The 18,830-nt window shown below is 38.9% G+C and overlaps 1 protein-coding gene across 2 annotated transcripts in view; it reads left to right on the top strand.

The window, feature by feature from the left end:
* Positions 1 to 18,557, top strand: part of doc2b (double C2-like domains, beta) — a 178,465-nt gene extending 159,908 nt beyond the window's left edge. For both annotated transcript variants that reach the window (XM_025910917.1, XM_025910918.1), the window contains 3 exons: positions 8,958 to 9,039; positions 11,780 to 11,876; positions 13,327 to 18,557. In XM_025910917.1, the coding sequence (XP_025766702.1) occupies positions 8,958 to 9,039; positions 11,780 to 11,876; positions 13,327 to 13,460 (313 nt within the window). In that variant the 3' untranslated portion in view covers positions 13,461 to 18,557. The remainder of the gene's footprint in view (positions 1 to 8,957; positions 9,040 to 11,779; positions 11,877 to 13,326) is intronic.
* The last annotated feature ends 273 nt before the right edge of the window (positions 18,558 to 18,830 follow it).

The raw sequence follows: 18,830 nt of genomic DNA, 5'->3' as shown, positions 1-18,830 counted from the left end.
AGGTAACAAGGACAGAGGTGTTTGCTACAACCTGTCAGATGATCTCGTGTTTCTCGACTTGCCAGACTTCAGTGTATCTCTGGGGACTGCAGTGGGCACTGTTGTGAGGAACAAGAATTTATACAGTCCTGTACGGAAGTTTGAGGAAGTAAAACTGTCTAAGCTTGATAATCAGTTTAATCAGAGCAGAGGAAATAGAAAAGAACTTACACTACTCTCACTTTTTAGTCAGAGTATAGCGTCAATCAAGTCAATTAAACCTGTGGGATATTGATCTGGTCAGCAAAGTAGCAGAGGGGGTTGTTAATCAGTTTCGGCTGCTTTGGTGTTAATGAAATAAACAACGGGTGCACTAGAGGGGCAACAATGAGACAACCCCTAAAACAGAAATGGTTTTACAGGTGAGGGCCACTGACATTTTTATCCTCCTGATTCTTTCTGACTGACTAACACAAGCATGGAGGAGTTACCAGGAAACAGGCAGTTACTCTGGGATAGCTGGACAGGGCTGTAGAAGGCCCTTAACCCATCAGGAGGACCGGGTTACGAGGAACCGGATGAGCACTGTCGGAGTCCTACCAAATAACCTACAGTAGGCCAATGATGCGAATGTCTCAGACCAGACAATCAGAAACAGACTTCATGAGAGTGGGATGAGGGCCCAACGTCCTCTAGTGAGCCGTCTGCTCACCCTCCGGCCTGACTGGCATAGAACACTAGAACTGGCAGGTCCACCACTGGTACCCTGTGCTTTTAACAGATAAGAGGAGGTTCACCATGAGCACCATGAGCGGTCTGGAGAAGCTATGGAGAATGTTATGCCGTAACGTCGTTCAGTATGACCTCATCCTAGTGCAGTGGTTCCTGGGTTCCTCCTAGAGCACAAGAATATCCCTCATGTCCAAGAATTTGCACGCAGTTGCTGGAGGAAGAAGGAATGGATACTATTATCCAGTCCATATTAGTATAGAAATCCAGCATGATTTATTTTCCCATTAAGATCAGATTGTGTTCTCAAAATATTTCTTTAATTTTTGGGAGCATGAGCATCTTAGACAACTTGATAACATTTCTATCTGGATTTTTAGTGGCTCTATGTTGCCTTTCAAGAAAAGTTTTGTAGGACAGAGTCAGAAAACAGGCACAATGGGTGACCTAATGCTTCTCTGGAAGGTTTTAGCAACAGTGAAACTATTTTTTGTAGTACAGCAGAGCAACATCAGCTGAATATGGATGTTGTGCAGACATGTATAACAACCAGGTGAGACACGACTTTTCCATGTTTTCCTCCCAACAGATCGAGTAAGTCATTGTGGCTGAGGTCCTGTGATTTAGTGGTTTCCAGCTGCAAACCTCTTTTACTAGCACTTTACTTTACTGCTTGCTAATAATGTGGCAACAGGAAAATCAGTGCCATGTAATTATCATATACATGCAGTATATAACTTTACTGCTGGAGCTTAAAGTCAGATAATTCAAATGGCGACAACAAAGATAAATAAAGTAAAAACATTAACAATGCAGACAAAGGCAAAAGAGAATTGTAATAGTTTAGTAAGAATATGATTACTTGTTAATAATGGGTTGAAAAATATGTAAATATGATATCATTAATGATGTTATAATGAAGAAATAAGTGCTAACTGATGATTTTGATGGTTATCACACAGGAAATACAACAAGGTGAGCAATCACAGCAAAAGGAAACTAAGTTAGCTTAAGGGAGGATGAATTTTAGCATTGTAAATTAGTAAGTACCAATTCTGACTTTTCGTGTGACATTAGCTTATTATGTGAGACTAAACCTATGTTGCCTCATTTACCTCATTATTAGTGTCATATTTTTTTTAAATCCAAATATGTACAAATATAATTTGAATTCGTACAGCATGATGAAGAGTGTCATTAACCCTACACTGCAAAAAATGATTTTTTAAGAAAGTAAAAAAACCTCCTTTATGGACGTGTTTTCTCTTTTTTGTCTAAAAACAAAACATATTCTTAACAAGAAAATTAAACTCGTTCCAGGAAAATATGTCTAACTTTTTCTTAATAAGATATTTCAGCTCATCTTGAGCTTTATTTACCAGTTACAGGGTACACTGCAAAAAGAGCTCTACTTGAAATTAGCCAAATAGAACTGACAAAAATGTCTTGTTTTGAGAAAAAAGAAAATCTGCCGATGGAGTAAACAAAAGTTGATTGGCTAGAATCCTTAAAGCTCGCAAATGAATCTCTTCCTTAAATCCTTAATTAGTGCATAAGTGGAAGAGTTCAAATTTAGATTTTGAACCAGAACAGAATTCTGCATTAGTGGAATTGCCTTATTGTAAACAACAACTTTTGCCTTTATGTATAATTTATATGAACTGATTTCATGTTTTGACTTTCAGGCTTTTGGGTCATCAAACCATAACTTCCACGTTTTCTGGTTTATGAAGTTTATGCACCTGACTCTTGGTGATGATGAGGGTCCATAATAGTAATGTGTTTGTGTGGTAAATAGAGATCTAACCTGAACATTACTGTATGTGATCAAATTTATACCAAGAGAAGAAGCTCAGTGGGATTTCAAGTTTAAAAAAATAGTCACATATATTCTGTAGGGAGACACAAATTTAATATCTAATATTAAAAATAAAATATTATAGCATCATGTGAAAAATCACACGATGACCAATCAGTCCAAATCATAACTATAGTTCCGATAAATCAACTGAAGAAGGTTTTATTTTGTCTCAATAGCTGACCAAACGTTTTAAACTTGACCTCAGGACATTTCTGTTTTTGTGAACACAATCCTCATGTTATAAAAGGTCATCAAAGCGCTTCTGTTTCTTATCAGAAAATATATTTCCACCCTTCTTGTCACATTAGCAGACTGCTCTTGCTGTTGCAGGTTGAAATGCCATGTTTACAGTGATTTGCTTATTTTGTACCGCTTTCGTAACAAAAACTCCGCAGGGCACCCACTCACGCCGTTTATCTCCTCCTCGATTTAGACCAGTGCAACGGGAAATCAAGCACCCAGGCTTTGTTATAAAAGTGGATTCATTAAATGTTTGGGCAAAGTCATTTTATGAAAAAAATAAGACAACTTAGGAAAATAAACACTGCTGGAATGGCATAAAAATAACCCATGCAACTATTTTATTGTTAAAGCGGGAAAAACTGAGTCACATTTGAGCTATTTTCCTGAATTACCTCACAATTTCATAGTAATGTATTGTGCCTTCATTGACTCATGCAGTAATTTATTTTACAATCTGTTATTGAGTAATTGAATTTTGAATCATGCGTCTGCACATGAAATTGCAGGAAAGAGAAAATTAAACCATTCACTGACAATCACGATGTTTACACTTTGAATTACATCGAACCGATCTCTGTGTCACTCTTAAATAAGACAAAATATGATGTAGACACTTTACAGTGAGCCAAAAATACTTTTCCTTATGTTTTTTTTCATATACACTCACTCTGCCACATTTTTAAAGTTACACCTTGCTACTTTCAGAACTGCACTAATTATTCATGGCACAGATTCAGCAGCATATTGACATCACATCATGGAGCAGTGCTGCATATTTGCCGACTGCACATCCATGATGTGAATCTCCCATTCCACCACATCCCAATGTTGCTCTATTGGATTGAGATCTAGTTACTGTTAAGTCCTTTTGAGTGCACCAAACTCATTTTCTATTCAATTCAGTTTTATTTTATTTATATGGTACAAAATGACTTTAGTCGCTGCAGTTGGCTTTTATAATGTAAGCTAGATACCACGGGTTATAAGGGGATGGACATAGTAAGCAACAATATTCAGGTAGGCTGTGGTGTTAAACAAAGTGTGCCAAGAAAACAATTACACCACCTGCAGCCTGAACTGCCTGACCCACCGTCTGAAGTTTCATTAGACCAGGCAGTGTTTGTCCAATCTTCTGTTGTCTAGCTTTCCTGAGCTCGTGTGAATTGTAGCCTCAGTTTCCTGTTCTTTGCTCATAGGAATGGAACCTGGTATTCTGTAGTCCGATCTGTATCAGTCTGTTCACTCTCCTATGACATCATCAAGGCATTTATCTCCAGAAAACTGCTACAAACGGGCTGTTTTCTGTTTCTGAGCACTTTTTGTGAACCCTACACATGTTCAGAGCCACTTAAATCATCTTCCTTCCCCATTCAGTTCAAACTCCAGCAGGTTCTCTTGTACATGCCTACATGCCTAAATGCACTGAGTTGATGCCATGTGATTGGCTGATTATTATTTGAACTAATGAGCAGTTGAACAATAGCCAATAATAGGTTTACTGACTAATGCATTAGCTGGTGAGTGTATATGATGTTGCAATGGTGGATGCTCATATTATTAAGCATGGCCAAAATTCCAAACAATTGCAACGTGTGGAGCGAGCAGTTCTCTTTCAAACTCCTGATGCTCACATTATTGCTGTTCTCCATTGTTATGTGGCACATTTTAAAGGTGCTGAAATGGATTAGCTGGCTGGCAGTGCTGATGTTACACTACCTGTGCCTACAATTCGAAGGACAATCCTGTTTATCACACAAACATTTCCCAAGTCTTTCATCTGGCTGAGCAATGAAAGTGCAATTAATTTCCGACTCTGCTGTGCACACCTCGAGAACAAAAGCGCGACTCGTTTCAGTGGAGAGGGACCGGCAACAATTTTCCAACCGTCAGAGGACGGAAAAAAAATCTCCCCCAAGCTTGAAGGACACCGAGGCTGATAATAGATTTACTGACTGATTCACGTGAAGAAGAATAAGGAAAACGTATAATCTGACACATAAACGCCGCTGCAGGAAGTGTCTATCTGAAGGATCAAGTCACAGCTGTCAATGAACGTTAAGCCATTTGCTCTAATGTGCTGGGAATGTCGCGGATATTCAGAAATTGTGCGAAAGTAGAATTCAGACACGCATTAGTCAACAAGGTAGTGAAGTACTTTACACTCTTTAATGGCCATTCAGTCAATGACAAGTACATTTCATCGGCTTTGAAGTAAAGAGTAGTATATTTTAAAACTCACGACATAAAGGCATAGTTGTACTCTACAATCACAGCATACGCACACAGGGAAATATTTAAAGTCATCATATTGCAGAATTGCTTTGTTTGCATCATAACTTTCACCCTTAGATTTTTTTTTTTTTTTTTTGCCAGGGGGTCAGTAATCCCATTACATGATAACGATTAGGTTCGCCGCAGTGTCCTCATCAACAATTTCAGCTTCCACTCTCTCTAGGGTACACTTGTGAGGAATAACCCACTTAGCCTCCCTTTAAGTCTCTTTGTTACCTTGGGAAATTGAAGTCTGTGAGGGTCCAATGGGCACATAACAGAAGAGAGGGATGTGATGAGGTACTGTAATTGCAATGAAATATACCACATCAGAATGAGCAATACCACCCAAAAACTGTTCTTGGCCAAAAGCACAGAGACGCTAAACAACGTGCACTGTGCTGGTTTTGAGATAAGTACAAGTTGCCTTGTGCATCATTTATGAAAACAGAACAGAAACAAAGGTCTAACCTTCACTCGCTCTCACACACACACACACAGGCTGTATACAAACACAAATGCCTTCATCCAGAGAAACAGCAGCACTAAGACCCTGTTTTCTCCTCTGACTCACAAACTGCAGCGAATGCAAACTGAAAATGATAACCACATTGTTACATTTTGTGAGCACGCCAGGAACGCCTCGGCTAATTTAAATAAATATGAAGTTTAATTTCTTTTGCATATTCCACAACATACTCTCAATTTTCAGTGTGGTACATACACTTCACCGAGGATAATGGAATCTAAAATAACATGACATGTTCATTTATGATGATGTTCTGAGCAGTTTTAGAGCCAGTTGTTAAACTGTTATGCATTATGCTGAGAGTCTTTAAATAATGCGTTCACCCATTTCATATACTAAGAAAACAAGACATCTAAGAAAATATAGTGCCTGACTGTAACTTTTAGGGTGAAATAGCTTGTTACTGGAGCACTTCCCTCTAAGATACAGCCTTTTCACCCCTGACAGGAGCTCTTGTAGTTGATATTGATATTTGTAGCCTTCATTTTCAAAACAAGTGTTTGTTACCAGTTTTGCTCTTCAATCTAAATGTTTCAAAAATCTACCTTTTTAAAGGGTAGAGAAAAAAAAGGTGCAAAATTGTGTACATGTCAGCTTTATTATTGCACATTGATACATTTGGAGATGGATTGGCTTTTGTATATAACTCAAAACTTTATCAAATGAAACTAAACACAATGTATTAAATTGTTTTTATTTAATTTAAAAGAAACAAAGTATCAGAGCAGTTACTGTTTTATCTTATCTATCTACCCTTTATCTTTTTATCTACGTATCTAATTGCCAACATTGGGTTATAAGCACTCTTTTATGATACTACACCTTAAAATCTACACTCAGAAATGATTATTCACCCTCAACACGAATAAATAATTTTGAGTTTATTTATTCCAGTTATTAAACATTATGTGCTTGGTATGACCTGAATGTATACCAATCAGGTAAATGTCATTGGAATACTGTGTAAACAAGAGCACTATCACTGAAGGGCGAGAGTCAAAACTTTGATCCTTTATGATAATTTTATTACAGTATGATGACATCAGCCTGTCATAGCTCCATTGTAATGATGTAGGGTGTTGTGCAGCTCTCTCCATGACCTTTCTTATGATATATTACTCAGTATGGTTTCTTTAAAAAAAAAAAATCAACATGACCTTTGGCCATAACAGTTAAGGTCAAGGTTGAATGCTTCGCCAGCCAAGATACTCATGTCCCCCAAGCAGTGTTGGTCAACTTAATAGTAATTAGTTACTAATTACTGATTACTTCTCCAAAAAAGTAATCCCATTATGTTACTGATTACTTATATTTTCAAAAGTAATTAGTTACTTTATTACTTAGCTACTTTTTAAAAACATGATACACAACCTGAATACGTAATAAAGCAATAGACCTTTCAGCCCAATTCTATTTGTTCTGTATAATCAATCATAAAAAATTGAATCAAATGAAAAAGTCTCTTTTTAAAACTTGTTTTATTAGTTTTAATCTTTTAACTTTATGCACATTGCATCAAGCAAAAATTAAATTTTATGCAACTGTCTTTGACTGGAAGAAATTTGTTTAACATTTAAACCTGTTTTCTGCATATTCCAGCATATAAAATAAAATAATTGTACGTCATTATCATGAGACACTCTCACAAACAAAATCACAGTTTAGTAACGCAGTAACGCAGCATGCTTACGGGAAAGTAACAGTAATCGAATTACTTTTTGCAATGGTAATCCCTTACTTTACTCGTTACTTGAAAAAAGTAATCAGATTACATCTCTTCCCCTCTTGAAAGGTTATTTTTGTAAAGTTTGAAGATGATCCATTTAAAAAAAAAGGGGTAATATGAAGTTTTTACGGACTTTCACATTTGACATGACCTTGATCTTGACCTGATTTTCACCTAAATCAAATCAGCTCCAGCTGTTACTGGGTATCGACCATCACATAAAATCTGCTAACAAAGAGACACACGAACAAACAGAACGATTGCATACTTCCTCCCTTCATCGGCAGAATAATGTGTATGAAAATTATCTTTTTAAATAAAAAAGTTAATTTGGTAACACTTTAAAATAATTCTTTTTTTCCTGCAAAAACCTGGCTTAGTGTATTTGTAGGTAAGTATATTTCATTGTAATTTAAATAAAATACCTTGATATTCTATTACATTACAGGGGAATTACCCCTGAGTTGAGGGCCACATTATAAAGTGTTACTGGCCATTTATAATGTGTTTATCAGCTATAAAACGAGAGGGTTTTTGAAACTGGAAAATTAGTTTTCCCTCTGTAGTCCTCAAGCTTTATTGACAAATCACATGTGAGCTGGCTTTGGATGCTTTCAGGTAAACAGTCCCTGTGATGGCCAAATGAAGCACTGCATTTGCCAAAAAAGGAGTTTATTAACTTTTCAAAATGTGTCACCGGCACACAGCACAGCAAGCTTTACCCCGCCATATCCACCAGCTACACTGGAAGCCCCCAGATTTTGGCAGTCAGCAGAGAATAGTTTATGGGTTACTGCTGCATGCCTGAGTCACAGTAACAGCAGTACATATTACAGGCTCTAAAATGATAATCTCTCTAAAAACCGAAAGAAATAAACGTGAATTAGTTTTGCCTAAGTCTAGCAAAGTGAAGTGTGGTATGACTCCCAGAAGCTCCACAAAAAAAAGGTTGGAAAGCCAATAATAGGAACAAATGACCAACACACAGAAACCTCACACAGAGAATCTGAGATGAAGGGTTTAAATAAAACCAGAGACTGGAGACCTTCTCTGCAGTAATGCACAGGAGTATCGACTGACTTTGGAAATGTCTTTTTCTTATGAGGTGAGATGTCTTCTCCACAGTAATCTCATCAAGCAGACACTAGAGTGAAATGTTATTGTTTAACTAACCACGTGTGGGACATCAGTCTTGATAGAGTGGGACTGCAGCTGGAGGGGAAAGCACCACAAGGTCTTTGTATTGCAAACTGAAAAAAGAAAAGCCTTAATAAAATCTGGAGTTTCTAAAAATCAGGTGATGTAGTGATTTAGTGTGTGTGTAATGTAATGCAGCTGTGTGGTTGAATGTAGGGCAGTCCCACAGCACCCCCTGGAGGACAGAACAATATAACAGCTGAGAAATGTACAGTGTGCTGTCTGATCACTGTCTGTGAGGCTTCACATTACTGATGGTGGTTCAAAATAACACATGAGCACCGGGTGCTCTGCAGGGATATGTAATATTTTCATTTTTGCTGTTTCACTCATAAATATAAGCATCAGAAAAAGCTCTGGGGCCTGCACTATTAAGTCTTGTATTAAATCTTCTTTTCTTTCCTCCCCTCTCTGTCCTGCAGGTATCTGAAGCCAGACGAGAACAAAAAGTCAAAGCACAAGACTGCTGTGAAAAAGAAGACGCTCAATCCTGAGTTCAATGAGGTATAAACCACAGCTAAACCTTGCAGCATTTCTTACTATGTTATTCCTGTTTATTGTTGCCTGAGCTTTATCTGGTGCTTTATGTGCTGAGCGACCTTCATAAGCCTGGGACCTACAAAAGCCACTTTGACAGGGCAGCACTGTTGGAATTTTTCTTAATTCATAACAAGATGGCTTTTTAAAAAAGCTGCAGAACCAAAAATGACTTAAATAATTAAAGTCCTGTTTAGCCAAGTTTAACCACTGAAGATGGGCTAAAACTCAGGTGTATTTTATCAGGACTGAACTTCTATTTGTCTGCCCTTATAAAACCGATGGGCCGAGTTACTGACTGGTTAACTTTGATTATTAAGTGACTGTTTAGTCCTATCAATGCCTGAAGCTCTGAAGCTTAGAGCCATTAAAACTTTATTTTCAATCTGCACCAATAAGCACTTTTTACAGTGGTAATAATAAGAGAGAAAAATTCATATTTAATGTAAAAGTTTTCTTTATAGTGGCAAACCTTCATAGAATGTATAACACCTGTAGTTTGTCTTCTCCTTTTCCCTTTTCATAGTGTATGCCTTCAGGATTCTGATATTTTATTGCAAATACTACATATAAGAAATATAGTTCCTAACCTGATACATGTAATAGCGAAAACATTAAATAATGATATAACCCAATCATTTGTTTGCTTGGTTTTAGAACTATGAACACTCCTTTGGTTTATTGAATCTATAAGTGGGCATATTTTGATGTGAGAGCGCTAAGCTGACAGCTAACACTAACAAGCTTGGTTAACCTAAAAAGTAAAACCAACATGAAGCTGCCTTAAACATGTTTTACATTGTTACATTGTTGTTACATTGTTTTACATTACATCAACATTGTTTTAAACCCCATGGGGTTGTAAAAAGGCTTCAAGTTGTATAGAAGTGTATCAGAAAACGTGAGGCTTCAAAACATCAAGATGGCAATGGCGGTTTCATCACGAGACACTGTGTGCTTTAGTCCCACAGGTCTAGAGACCAGTCAGCTACCTGTCCTTGGGAGAAAATGTGTACTCCTTGACCGGTTTGCAAGTGGTTGCTGGTAGCTGATAGGTGAAACTGGTTCCAAAGAGACATACAGTATGGTACTGCACCAAAAGCCTCCCTGTGGTGTTTGTGGTCTTTTGCAGATCAGCATTGTCACATTTAATTTGTATGGAAGACACCAAGTTGTCTGCAAACACTTGCCAACTACTCATCAAGCGACAGTAAAAGTTGCACCTTTAGAAGTGTTAAGGCACAACCTTTACTCTGAAAGTGAATAATCAAAATGTTTACTTCATGTTTTTAAGTTTCACTGCCGCTCAGCAAGTAGCTGATAAGTGTTTCCAGACACGTCATCGTCTTCCATGCAAACTGCAGACAACCACAGCAATCTTCTAGTGACCAAGAAGGTTTTATATGCATCACCCTCTTTCAACTAGTCTCACCTAGTGACAGCAGTTGCCAGGGTATTGCCTAGTTTGTCTGTTATTGGTACTCATGTCCATCGTTTATTCAGTCTATTGCACTTTGCAACTGTACTGACAGTTGCAAAGTGCAATTAACTTTGTACTGTGAGTACTGTGAGTACTTTGCAAACATTTAGCAGCTGAAAAGCCAGAGTAAAGAGGACAATGCGTTTTAGTTTATAAAAGCAACTCAGTTATTTCTGGTCCAGGTCTCCAAAAATGCAAATAATGTTTGTTAAAACAGGGAGCTTAATATATTTTTGAACGCTATTGCATTGCCTCTAGACCTTTACCATGCTGTATACCGTTGCTTTGACAAATTCACCGTGAAGGAAGCAATTTAAGTAATCAACCTTTATGTTCTTCTTAGCTGAGCCGGAGCTCCTCAGTCTCACAGCTACACACCTCCCTTCATGGCTCATTTTAAATTGTGTTGAAATCAGAAAGGTGCTGCTTCGGCCACACTTTGAACAAGAATGCCAAACATGTTTTCGAGGCTGAACGGGCCACAGGGCAGCTCGGCTCGGACGTTTCTGCTTGTATACGAGTGGACGTACCCCAGCCGAACGCTCACACAGGCCAGCGACTTGACATTTCCTCTGACATTTTTTGCGCCCATATTCTTCCATCACCTCCTGGCCTTTCTGTTGGAGACAAGCAATGAGGTCCTCCTCCATATCGAGGCTCTGGTTTCATTAAGGTGATTGAACCGCAGATTGTTGCTTCGCAAACTGCAAATTGATATCAGAAGAAAATGCTTGTTTCATTTAGTGGACAGTGGACTTTATTGATTACGCTGTCATGCTGTTACAGAAGCCGTGTGTGTATTCTGCATTTAATTTCCTCCGCTCTGAGTTTAAGATACGTTGACACCTTTGCTGTGCTGTGAGTGTCCTTAACTAACAAAAATGAGTCTGGTTATGTAGTGACTGAAAAAAAACATTAGAGCGAGAAGAGCTAGATTAAACAGCGTCTTGTTTAAGGCACTAACAAAATATTAAAACCTAATGAGGCGTTCCGAATGAATTTCAGCAGGAAATGAAACAAAAGCTTTCAGAATTGTTTTGATAATTATGCAAACCGAAAAACTGCACATTAGAGTGTTTTTGTGTGTGTGTGTGACGATGGTCCATCAGAATAAATAAACTCTTAAAGCCCCACTGTGGTGATCAGAAAAGATGAGGTATTATTAATCATACGTTTTGAGAGAGAAAATTGTGGAGCTCTTATTTTGCCCTCTTTCATTTTCTGCAGGAGTTCTGTTATGACATAAAATATGCAGACCTCACCAAAAAGACCTTGGAGGTGACCGTATGGGACTACGACATTGGAAAGTCGAATGACTTCATAGGTAAGCAGTGCTGGGCTTCACTCTGCTGACACTTTGAGACTCCCTGAGGGTTACTGGGGTCTACATGTTTTTAAGGACTTGTTTCTGTTTGCATTTCCAACATGAAAAGGAATGCAAACACAAACTAACTGCTGCTACAACAAAAAGATGGAGATCAGCACAGGTGGGGTTGTGTGTTTGTTGTGTAATGTGACTTTTAAGGCGATGGACAAGCCAGCTGTGATTGTGTAGCATGGGTTTTTAATCTTAAGAATAATTGTAACATTATCCATAAATTCCAAAAAAGGGTAAAGAAAGTAGCTATTAAACGAGGCCCAACTCAAGAAGATGTCACAACTGAGGTTAATATAATAACATAATGAATACCCCCCCCCCCCAAAACAATGTAATATAACAAGTCAACACATAATATGATAAATCATAATGAACTTACCCATTATCAAAATATATATGATCACATTTTGAAAAATGTGCCATGTCCTGTGCTTTCAAATCACAGCTGGAATCTTCTATTTCCTGTTTGTCTGTATAAAAAGCCCTCTCACCAAGCCAATCAGATCTTTGGAGCTCAGGGGAAACACAAGACCTCAGATGTATCTGCAGTACTGTGACAAAGTTTTCACAGGACTCTGTGCAGTCATGCGAAAAGCTAAGTACGTCCTCACTGCTTCCAGAGGAATATAAAGCGTAAATAACAGCTAAGTGCTAATCAAATGCACTCAATCAACCAGTCATCAGTTTGTGTGAGCACCTCTGTTAAAGTTTTGGCAATTTGCTGGTCTGGAGCATTCAGATGTATGTTAACACAATAACACAATCTTCCAAAGAGAGGACGTCCCAGCAAATTCACCCCAAGGTCGGATTGTGCAGCGCACAGAGAAGCTGCAACAAATCTCAGACTCAACAGGCCTCAGTTAACATGTTCACTGCTGAAGTGCATGACTGTATCATTAGAAAAAGACTGAACAAGTAGGGTTTGTTTGGAAGGGTTACAGGACAAAGCCTCTTCTCTCGAAAAATAACATGGCAGCACGGCTCAGGTTTGCAGAGTTGCATCCGAATAAACCAAAAGACTATTGTAACAATGTCCTTTGGCCATATGAGACTAAATGTTCAGCCATAATGGACAGCACTACATTTGGCATAAATTTCTGGAGGGTGCTGTAACTTTTAATATAGAATAAACATATAAGGATTTTTATTTTAATGTGAGCTGCGCAAAGTCCAGTGATGCAACACACAGAGTTGGAAATGAACTTAACTGATTCTCTTTAGTAAACCAACTTATAAATAATTTGTAAAAGGTTTTTCATCTTTAATATTGTTTTTCAGCTGTTTTATGATGCTAAGAATATAAACTGATATTATAAAGTGATGCATTATAAGTCTTGTATCACCTGTCTCCTATCTTTCTAATAAGAACTCATTCTGTGTTTGTGCCTCCTTTTAGGTGGTGTATCTCTGGGTATCAATGCAAATGGAGAAAGGCTCAAGCACTGGTTTGACTGCCTCAAAAACAAGGACAAAAAAATTGAACGCTGGCACACGTTGACCAATGAATTACCTGGTTCATTAAATGACTGAACGCACACATCCTTCGTCCAACCTGTTCGCCGGCTGCACCAGGACTCCCGCATCCTCCCCGTCCTCTCCGCCCAGGTCGTCTTCTCTGGGTCGCCCTCGTGTTGCCCGCATCGACCTGAGACGCCTCTCTTTGGGAATACACAGTATTTCCTCTCCACAGGGCTGAGCTTAAAACATACACATCTCATGTTTGTGTTCAACAACACTTTCACACATACAGAAAGGAGGTTGCACAGCTGCTCATTTCATGTTTTTCAGAGAAATTCAATCCACAAGATGACTGACAGGGATTGTAGTGTTGACTTTAAAGGATTCCTGTATGAACGGTGGAAGATAAAAGAAGCAAAGTCTATTTGATGAGATCTTTTACAGCAGTTAAAGAATTTCCACTAATCCATAAAGCTGCACAGGAAAACCCTCATGATTTCAATTTCATGGCTATGAGCAGAGTCTTAGGATTTAAAGTAGTGGATACACTAACAAAGGATGTAGCAAATATTTCGTATCATTAACACAAGTTCTAGATTTGGAGCATATATTTTCCATTTGGGCAGATGAGAGCAATGCCACAGAGACTTTGTGTAGTTTATGGAGAACAGTCTTTAAAACCGGCTGCAGGTTGAGGTCTCATTATGCTTCAAACAAACTGTCTAACCATGACTCTCTGTAATGAAAACCGCTGTTTTGTTTGTTTGATAGAGTTAATAGTGAAGCTTGTGTAAAGGCAAAAACTCCACAGAGAAAGAAAGCTGGGCTCCGGCAAGAGTTGCCTATAGCTACTTTATATTGTAAGCCAAATAATCTACAATAATAAACAGCAGCCTCTAACAATCAGAAGGCCCCCAATGTGCAAGCAGAGTGACACAAGCGAGAGTGGGAAGGAAGAACTCCCTTTAAACAGGAAGGAACCAGAGATTAATGAGTAAATGCAAAGTGGTCTGTAAACACACACAGAGTGAGTCTTAAGTAGAAAGGAGTTACAACGCCCTCCAATACTCACTAACTTTATTCTGTAAAGGTAGTTTTAGTTATTTTAAACCATAAGTTGATAAAATAATCTTTGCTCATGCAGCCAAAACATTATTGTCTGCAGTTTTAAAGCAGAAAACTTTTTTTAAATTGTGGTTTTTACTTGTTAAGAAAGATATTGCAAACAATATCAACCTGCTAGCATCATATTAATCCTTATGTGGCCAGTTTAAAGAATATAGTTACATTTGAAGGATCAATATGTCTAAATTACAACAAAAAAGTATACTTTCATAGCCTCCACCATCTATTTGGATTCAGCTGTAGACTGATGTATGCTGATATTAGCACCACAGCACCAGATGGCTAGTCATCTATCCATTTGTTTTTTCATGCTTATCCAACTACGAGTCACATTGGAGCTGGGCTGGGTACACCCTGGACCCTTCGTGTTAGTCCATCATAGGCCTAACATGAAGAGACAGTCACACGCTCCCCAATTAACCTAGCGTGCATTTCTGTGGGCTCACACAGACAGGGAGAACATGCAAACTCCACACAGAAAGGCCCCAGCATGCCACCCCTGGTGATATATTGAATGCAATCGGACCCCATCCTGCTTTAATTAGATTCCCCTCTGACTGTGTTTCCTGTCTGTCATATGTTTTGGGATATCAGCAACGATGGATAGCTGAATGCAAGACTCCTGCCGTGCAGTTGTCATTCGAAAGTGTATCATTCACTTTCACCGTGACAGAGAGTGATGATCATATGAAAGGTTCGGCTTTGGAAGATGTGGGTGAGAAACTTGAGAAAGATCCAGATTCCAGTGTGGCAGATCATGGGCAACAAAGAATCTAAATAGTATAACAGAAGAAAAGGCCCAAAGGTGGTGCATCAGGTCTGAATTGAGCTTTTTTCACATTCATTGGGCTTTGCACTGTAAAATTCAGTTAAAACAGAGTTACCTTTACCTCCCAAAGAGTCTGAGGAAGAACATTTAGCAGAAACGGCCTCACCTCTAGTGTTTTTCTTCACACGCTAATGTTTTTTAGCCGCAACAACAGAATCGTATTTCTTGCCAAATTCACTATAGTGAAATTCAAGGGAAATGGTCGTCGTTTTGAGGGTGTGGAGAAGATCCAGCGAGCATATCAAATACAGTGTCTACAAAATGTCCTGGAAGCAGTGCAGTGATTCAGAAGGAGACAAACTTAGAGGGGGACAGATGTGTTTAAACCAGGCATGTACAATGTGTCTGTGTAGGTTCTTAGTCATGCAGGTCACATTAGTGTAGAAAGCCTGAAAAAAGAGACAACTAGACTTCTTTAAATTTGTAATGATGTTTGACTTCAATAGGTCACATGATGGTCACATGATGGGTTGGGGCACAGTATGATGGTACCGACCCTCATGTGACTCGTGATAAATCACATGACCTTTTCCTTTTAGAATTGAAGAAGCATTTTTGGATGAAAGGTGAAGCGTCTTCACAAACCTAAAGAAGTCCAGTTACCCTTTTTTTAAAGCTCTTTAGACTTTTTAGCTACATTGTTGAAGAGGCACGTGTAAACAACAAGGTTAATATGGCTGCTACATATAATTATATAAAAATGGGATCGTTGTTTGAAGCATGTTGAGGCCTTGATACGCAGTAGCACAACTGGAGCAACCACCCTAACCCGTCCCTGAAATCTAAGGCACACTGGGTTACTAAGGTAACAAAGTCTGGCTTTAAAGCCATGTAAAAATGTTATAACTGATGCTCTCCTTTAGGGTTAAAGCAAGAGGTTAAAGAACTAATTCGCAAACGTTTAGCGTAAATTCCTTCTTAAGGCTTCTTTACAGCAGTTGTTCATGGCATACCAAACACAGACTCCCTGCGTGTTTCTGTATGAGACGTGACAAAATGTCACCAACTATGTGGACCAACCACCGATTACTCAGTTCAGCCCGTCATCTGCTGACTTTTGTGGTCGAGGGTCGAGGCTCTGCAAGTGTTTGTTGCATTCAGTCATCCCATCCAGACATCAAAAAAGCAGAAAAACTGAAACCAGTACGCGTTATAATATAATTGAGAGGTGAATCATGGGTACAAGGCCGCAGCGCTGTTTTCAATCAGCTGGATTTTAAGTTTGAGATTTCTTAAGAGTGAAAGAAAATGGGTTCAAACGTCAAGGGCATGATTAAATTTCTTTCAAACTGCAAACAGCAAAGTGCCCCTGAGTCAATCTGAGGCAGATGGTCACTTGGACAAGTGCAAAAAAGCAGAATAATAATGATACTGTGGGGTTTTGTGATTATCCAGGAGCTGCATCGATATGAATATAGGCAGAAAAATCTCATTGTTCTGATGCTCTGTGGATATATTTCATGCAGAAAATAGGAAACATCCACAGTCGCTGTGTGCAGCCGTCACGCCACACAGCGTGCTTCAGTGTTGGAAAGCTGAGTGCAGCTGTAATCAACAACAGAAAGAAGTTCAGTGGGTGACCCGTCTGGTGAAAATCACTTGTTGAGCCACAATGCCACCTGATTGGGAAGCTCTATTGTGTGTGTGTGCGCATGTGTGTGCAGCTTATTGTTTACACTACTGAAAATGAGTTTTGCTGATGGCATTTTCAGCTGGATGAAAATGTACCTGCTGTTTGTGAAAAGGGCCGAATTTCAAAAACAGAAAGTTTACATCAAATGTTTAAAAAGAGAAAAAAGAGAAATTAAAACACTAAAAGCATGTATTGTTTACAACAGCCTATTCCTGCTGAAGTTCAAGTTTGCTGCTGAACGGGCAAACGCGCCCCCTTTGGCTGAAGTCACTGCGGTCGTTCAGTCGTGCAATGCGAGCTTCGCTAAGACGGGCACGGATGAGAAGGGCAGCATTTTTAATATACTAGCAGTGTATGTGTATTGTTACTATATTGTTGTTTTTTTATGTGAGCACCTCCACTAGAAATGTATCAAACAGAATGTACATGTTTAACCCCTTCTATTCCACAGTAAGTCCTGCACCTTAGTGCTCTGTAGTGTTCATATTGTTCATACGTCGGATCTGAAGCTCTGTGTTTGAGCACACGTATCTGGGAATAGAGATGGTTGAACTCACTCCCCTGCAGCGGACTACCAGGGCTTATCTCACTCAAATTATTCTAAGTGAGTTAACATTTTACTTTGAATGACTTATGATTGTTTTAATTTTAATATTTTATGTCAAAGTGGACCTACTATGCTTTTCCTTACTTTCTGGTACATGCATACTGTGACAGAAAGCAAGGATTAATTAATTATTAATTAATAGTCAAAGGTTCAAATACTGAGCCCAGCATATGTGCAGGTAATTTCTGTGAGCCAATTTCATTCCTGTTTTTCAGGAAAGTATGATGTGACATCATTCTGGGGTAAAGAGAGTATGTCCCGAATATGGTCACTGGGCGCACACAGCTCTGGTTGTGTGATTGAAGGGGAAGCCAATCAGATGTGAGCTGGTCTTAAAATATTGGGGTTTTTTTTAAGTGTTTCTGATATTCCAAACTCCGGGAGAACTATATTATCACTTTTTTTAATCAGTCATTATAGATAAAAACAGATCTAAGTTATATTTTACTAAGTGTTAGCATGTTAGCTAACTCTTGCTTATTTGTTTGACCTGCAAATTTTCATTCAACTTAGATGCACGTCATTTTGTCTTGTGGTCAGTGGCTCTGTGCCCTACAAGTGAGCCCTGCCCCTCATTTTGAGAACCACTGGCTCAACAGACTGGCATGTTTGTGCCTTGGTCCCATACAGCAGTGGTCCCCAACCCCCGGGCATGAAATGGTTTTCAGGCTTTTTATCGTTTTTAGCATTATTTTTTGATCGTTTTTTTCGTTAACTCAGTTTCCATGGGTCTTTTTCTGTGTGTTATGAATAAATCTTCTTTTCTTTTTTTTGTTACCGGTACTGGTTTTGTTTTGTTGTATTTATCCGCAACACCTTAAAGGCCGGTCCGTGAAAATATTATCGGCCATAAACCGGTCCGTGGCGCAAAAAAGGTTGGGGACCACTGCCATACAGAGCCTACACACAGCTTTTCTGATTACTGACGACATGTTGTAGTTGTTCACTGCCACTAGGGGGCAGTGTCACAGATAAGTGACACAGCACAGTCTGTGGGCTGCTCTTGCTTGTGTTGTTGTTGCGATATAACCAGAGGTGTTTCACCTGGCAAGGCAGGAAAGTGCTTGCCCCCCGAGAGCAGACAAGCTTTAAAGTACAGCAGTGCCAATGTTTAAAGACTGTAATGACAGACGGAGAGCCCATCCACATGACCCCACTGTTGGTGGTGGTGTCAGATTTTTTAGAGCATAATGATAATTATAATCCCAGCTAAAGGGGCCCCTTTGTATTTTCATGCCTAAGGCTGCA

Source organism: Oreochromis niloticus, linkage group LG10, assembly GCF_001858045.2.
Source record: "Oreochromis niloticus isolate F11D_XX linkage group LG10, O_niloticus_UMD_NMBU, whole genome shotgun sequence".
Classification (NCBI taxonomy): Eukaryota; Metazoa; Chordata; class Actinopteri; order Cichliformes; family Cichlidae; genus Oreochromis; species Oreochromis niloticus.
This window is presented reverse-complemented; position numbering and strand designations above follow the sequence as displayed.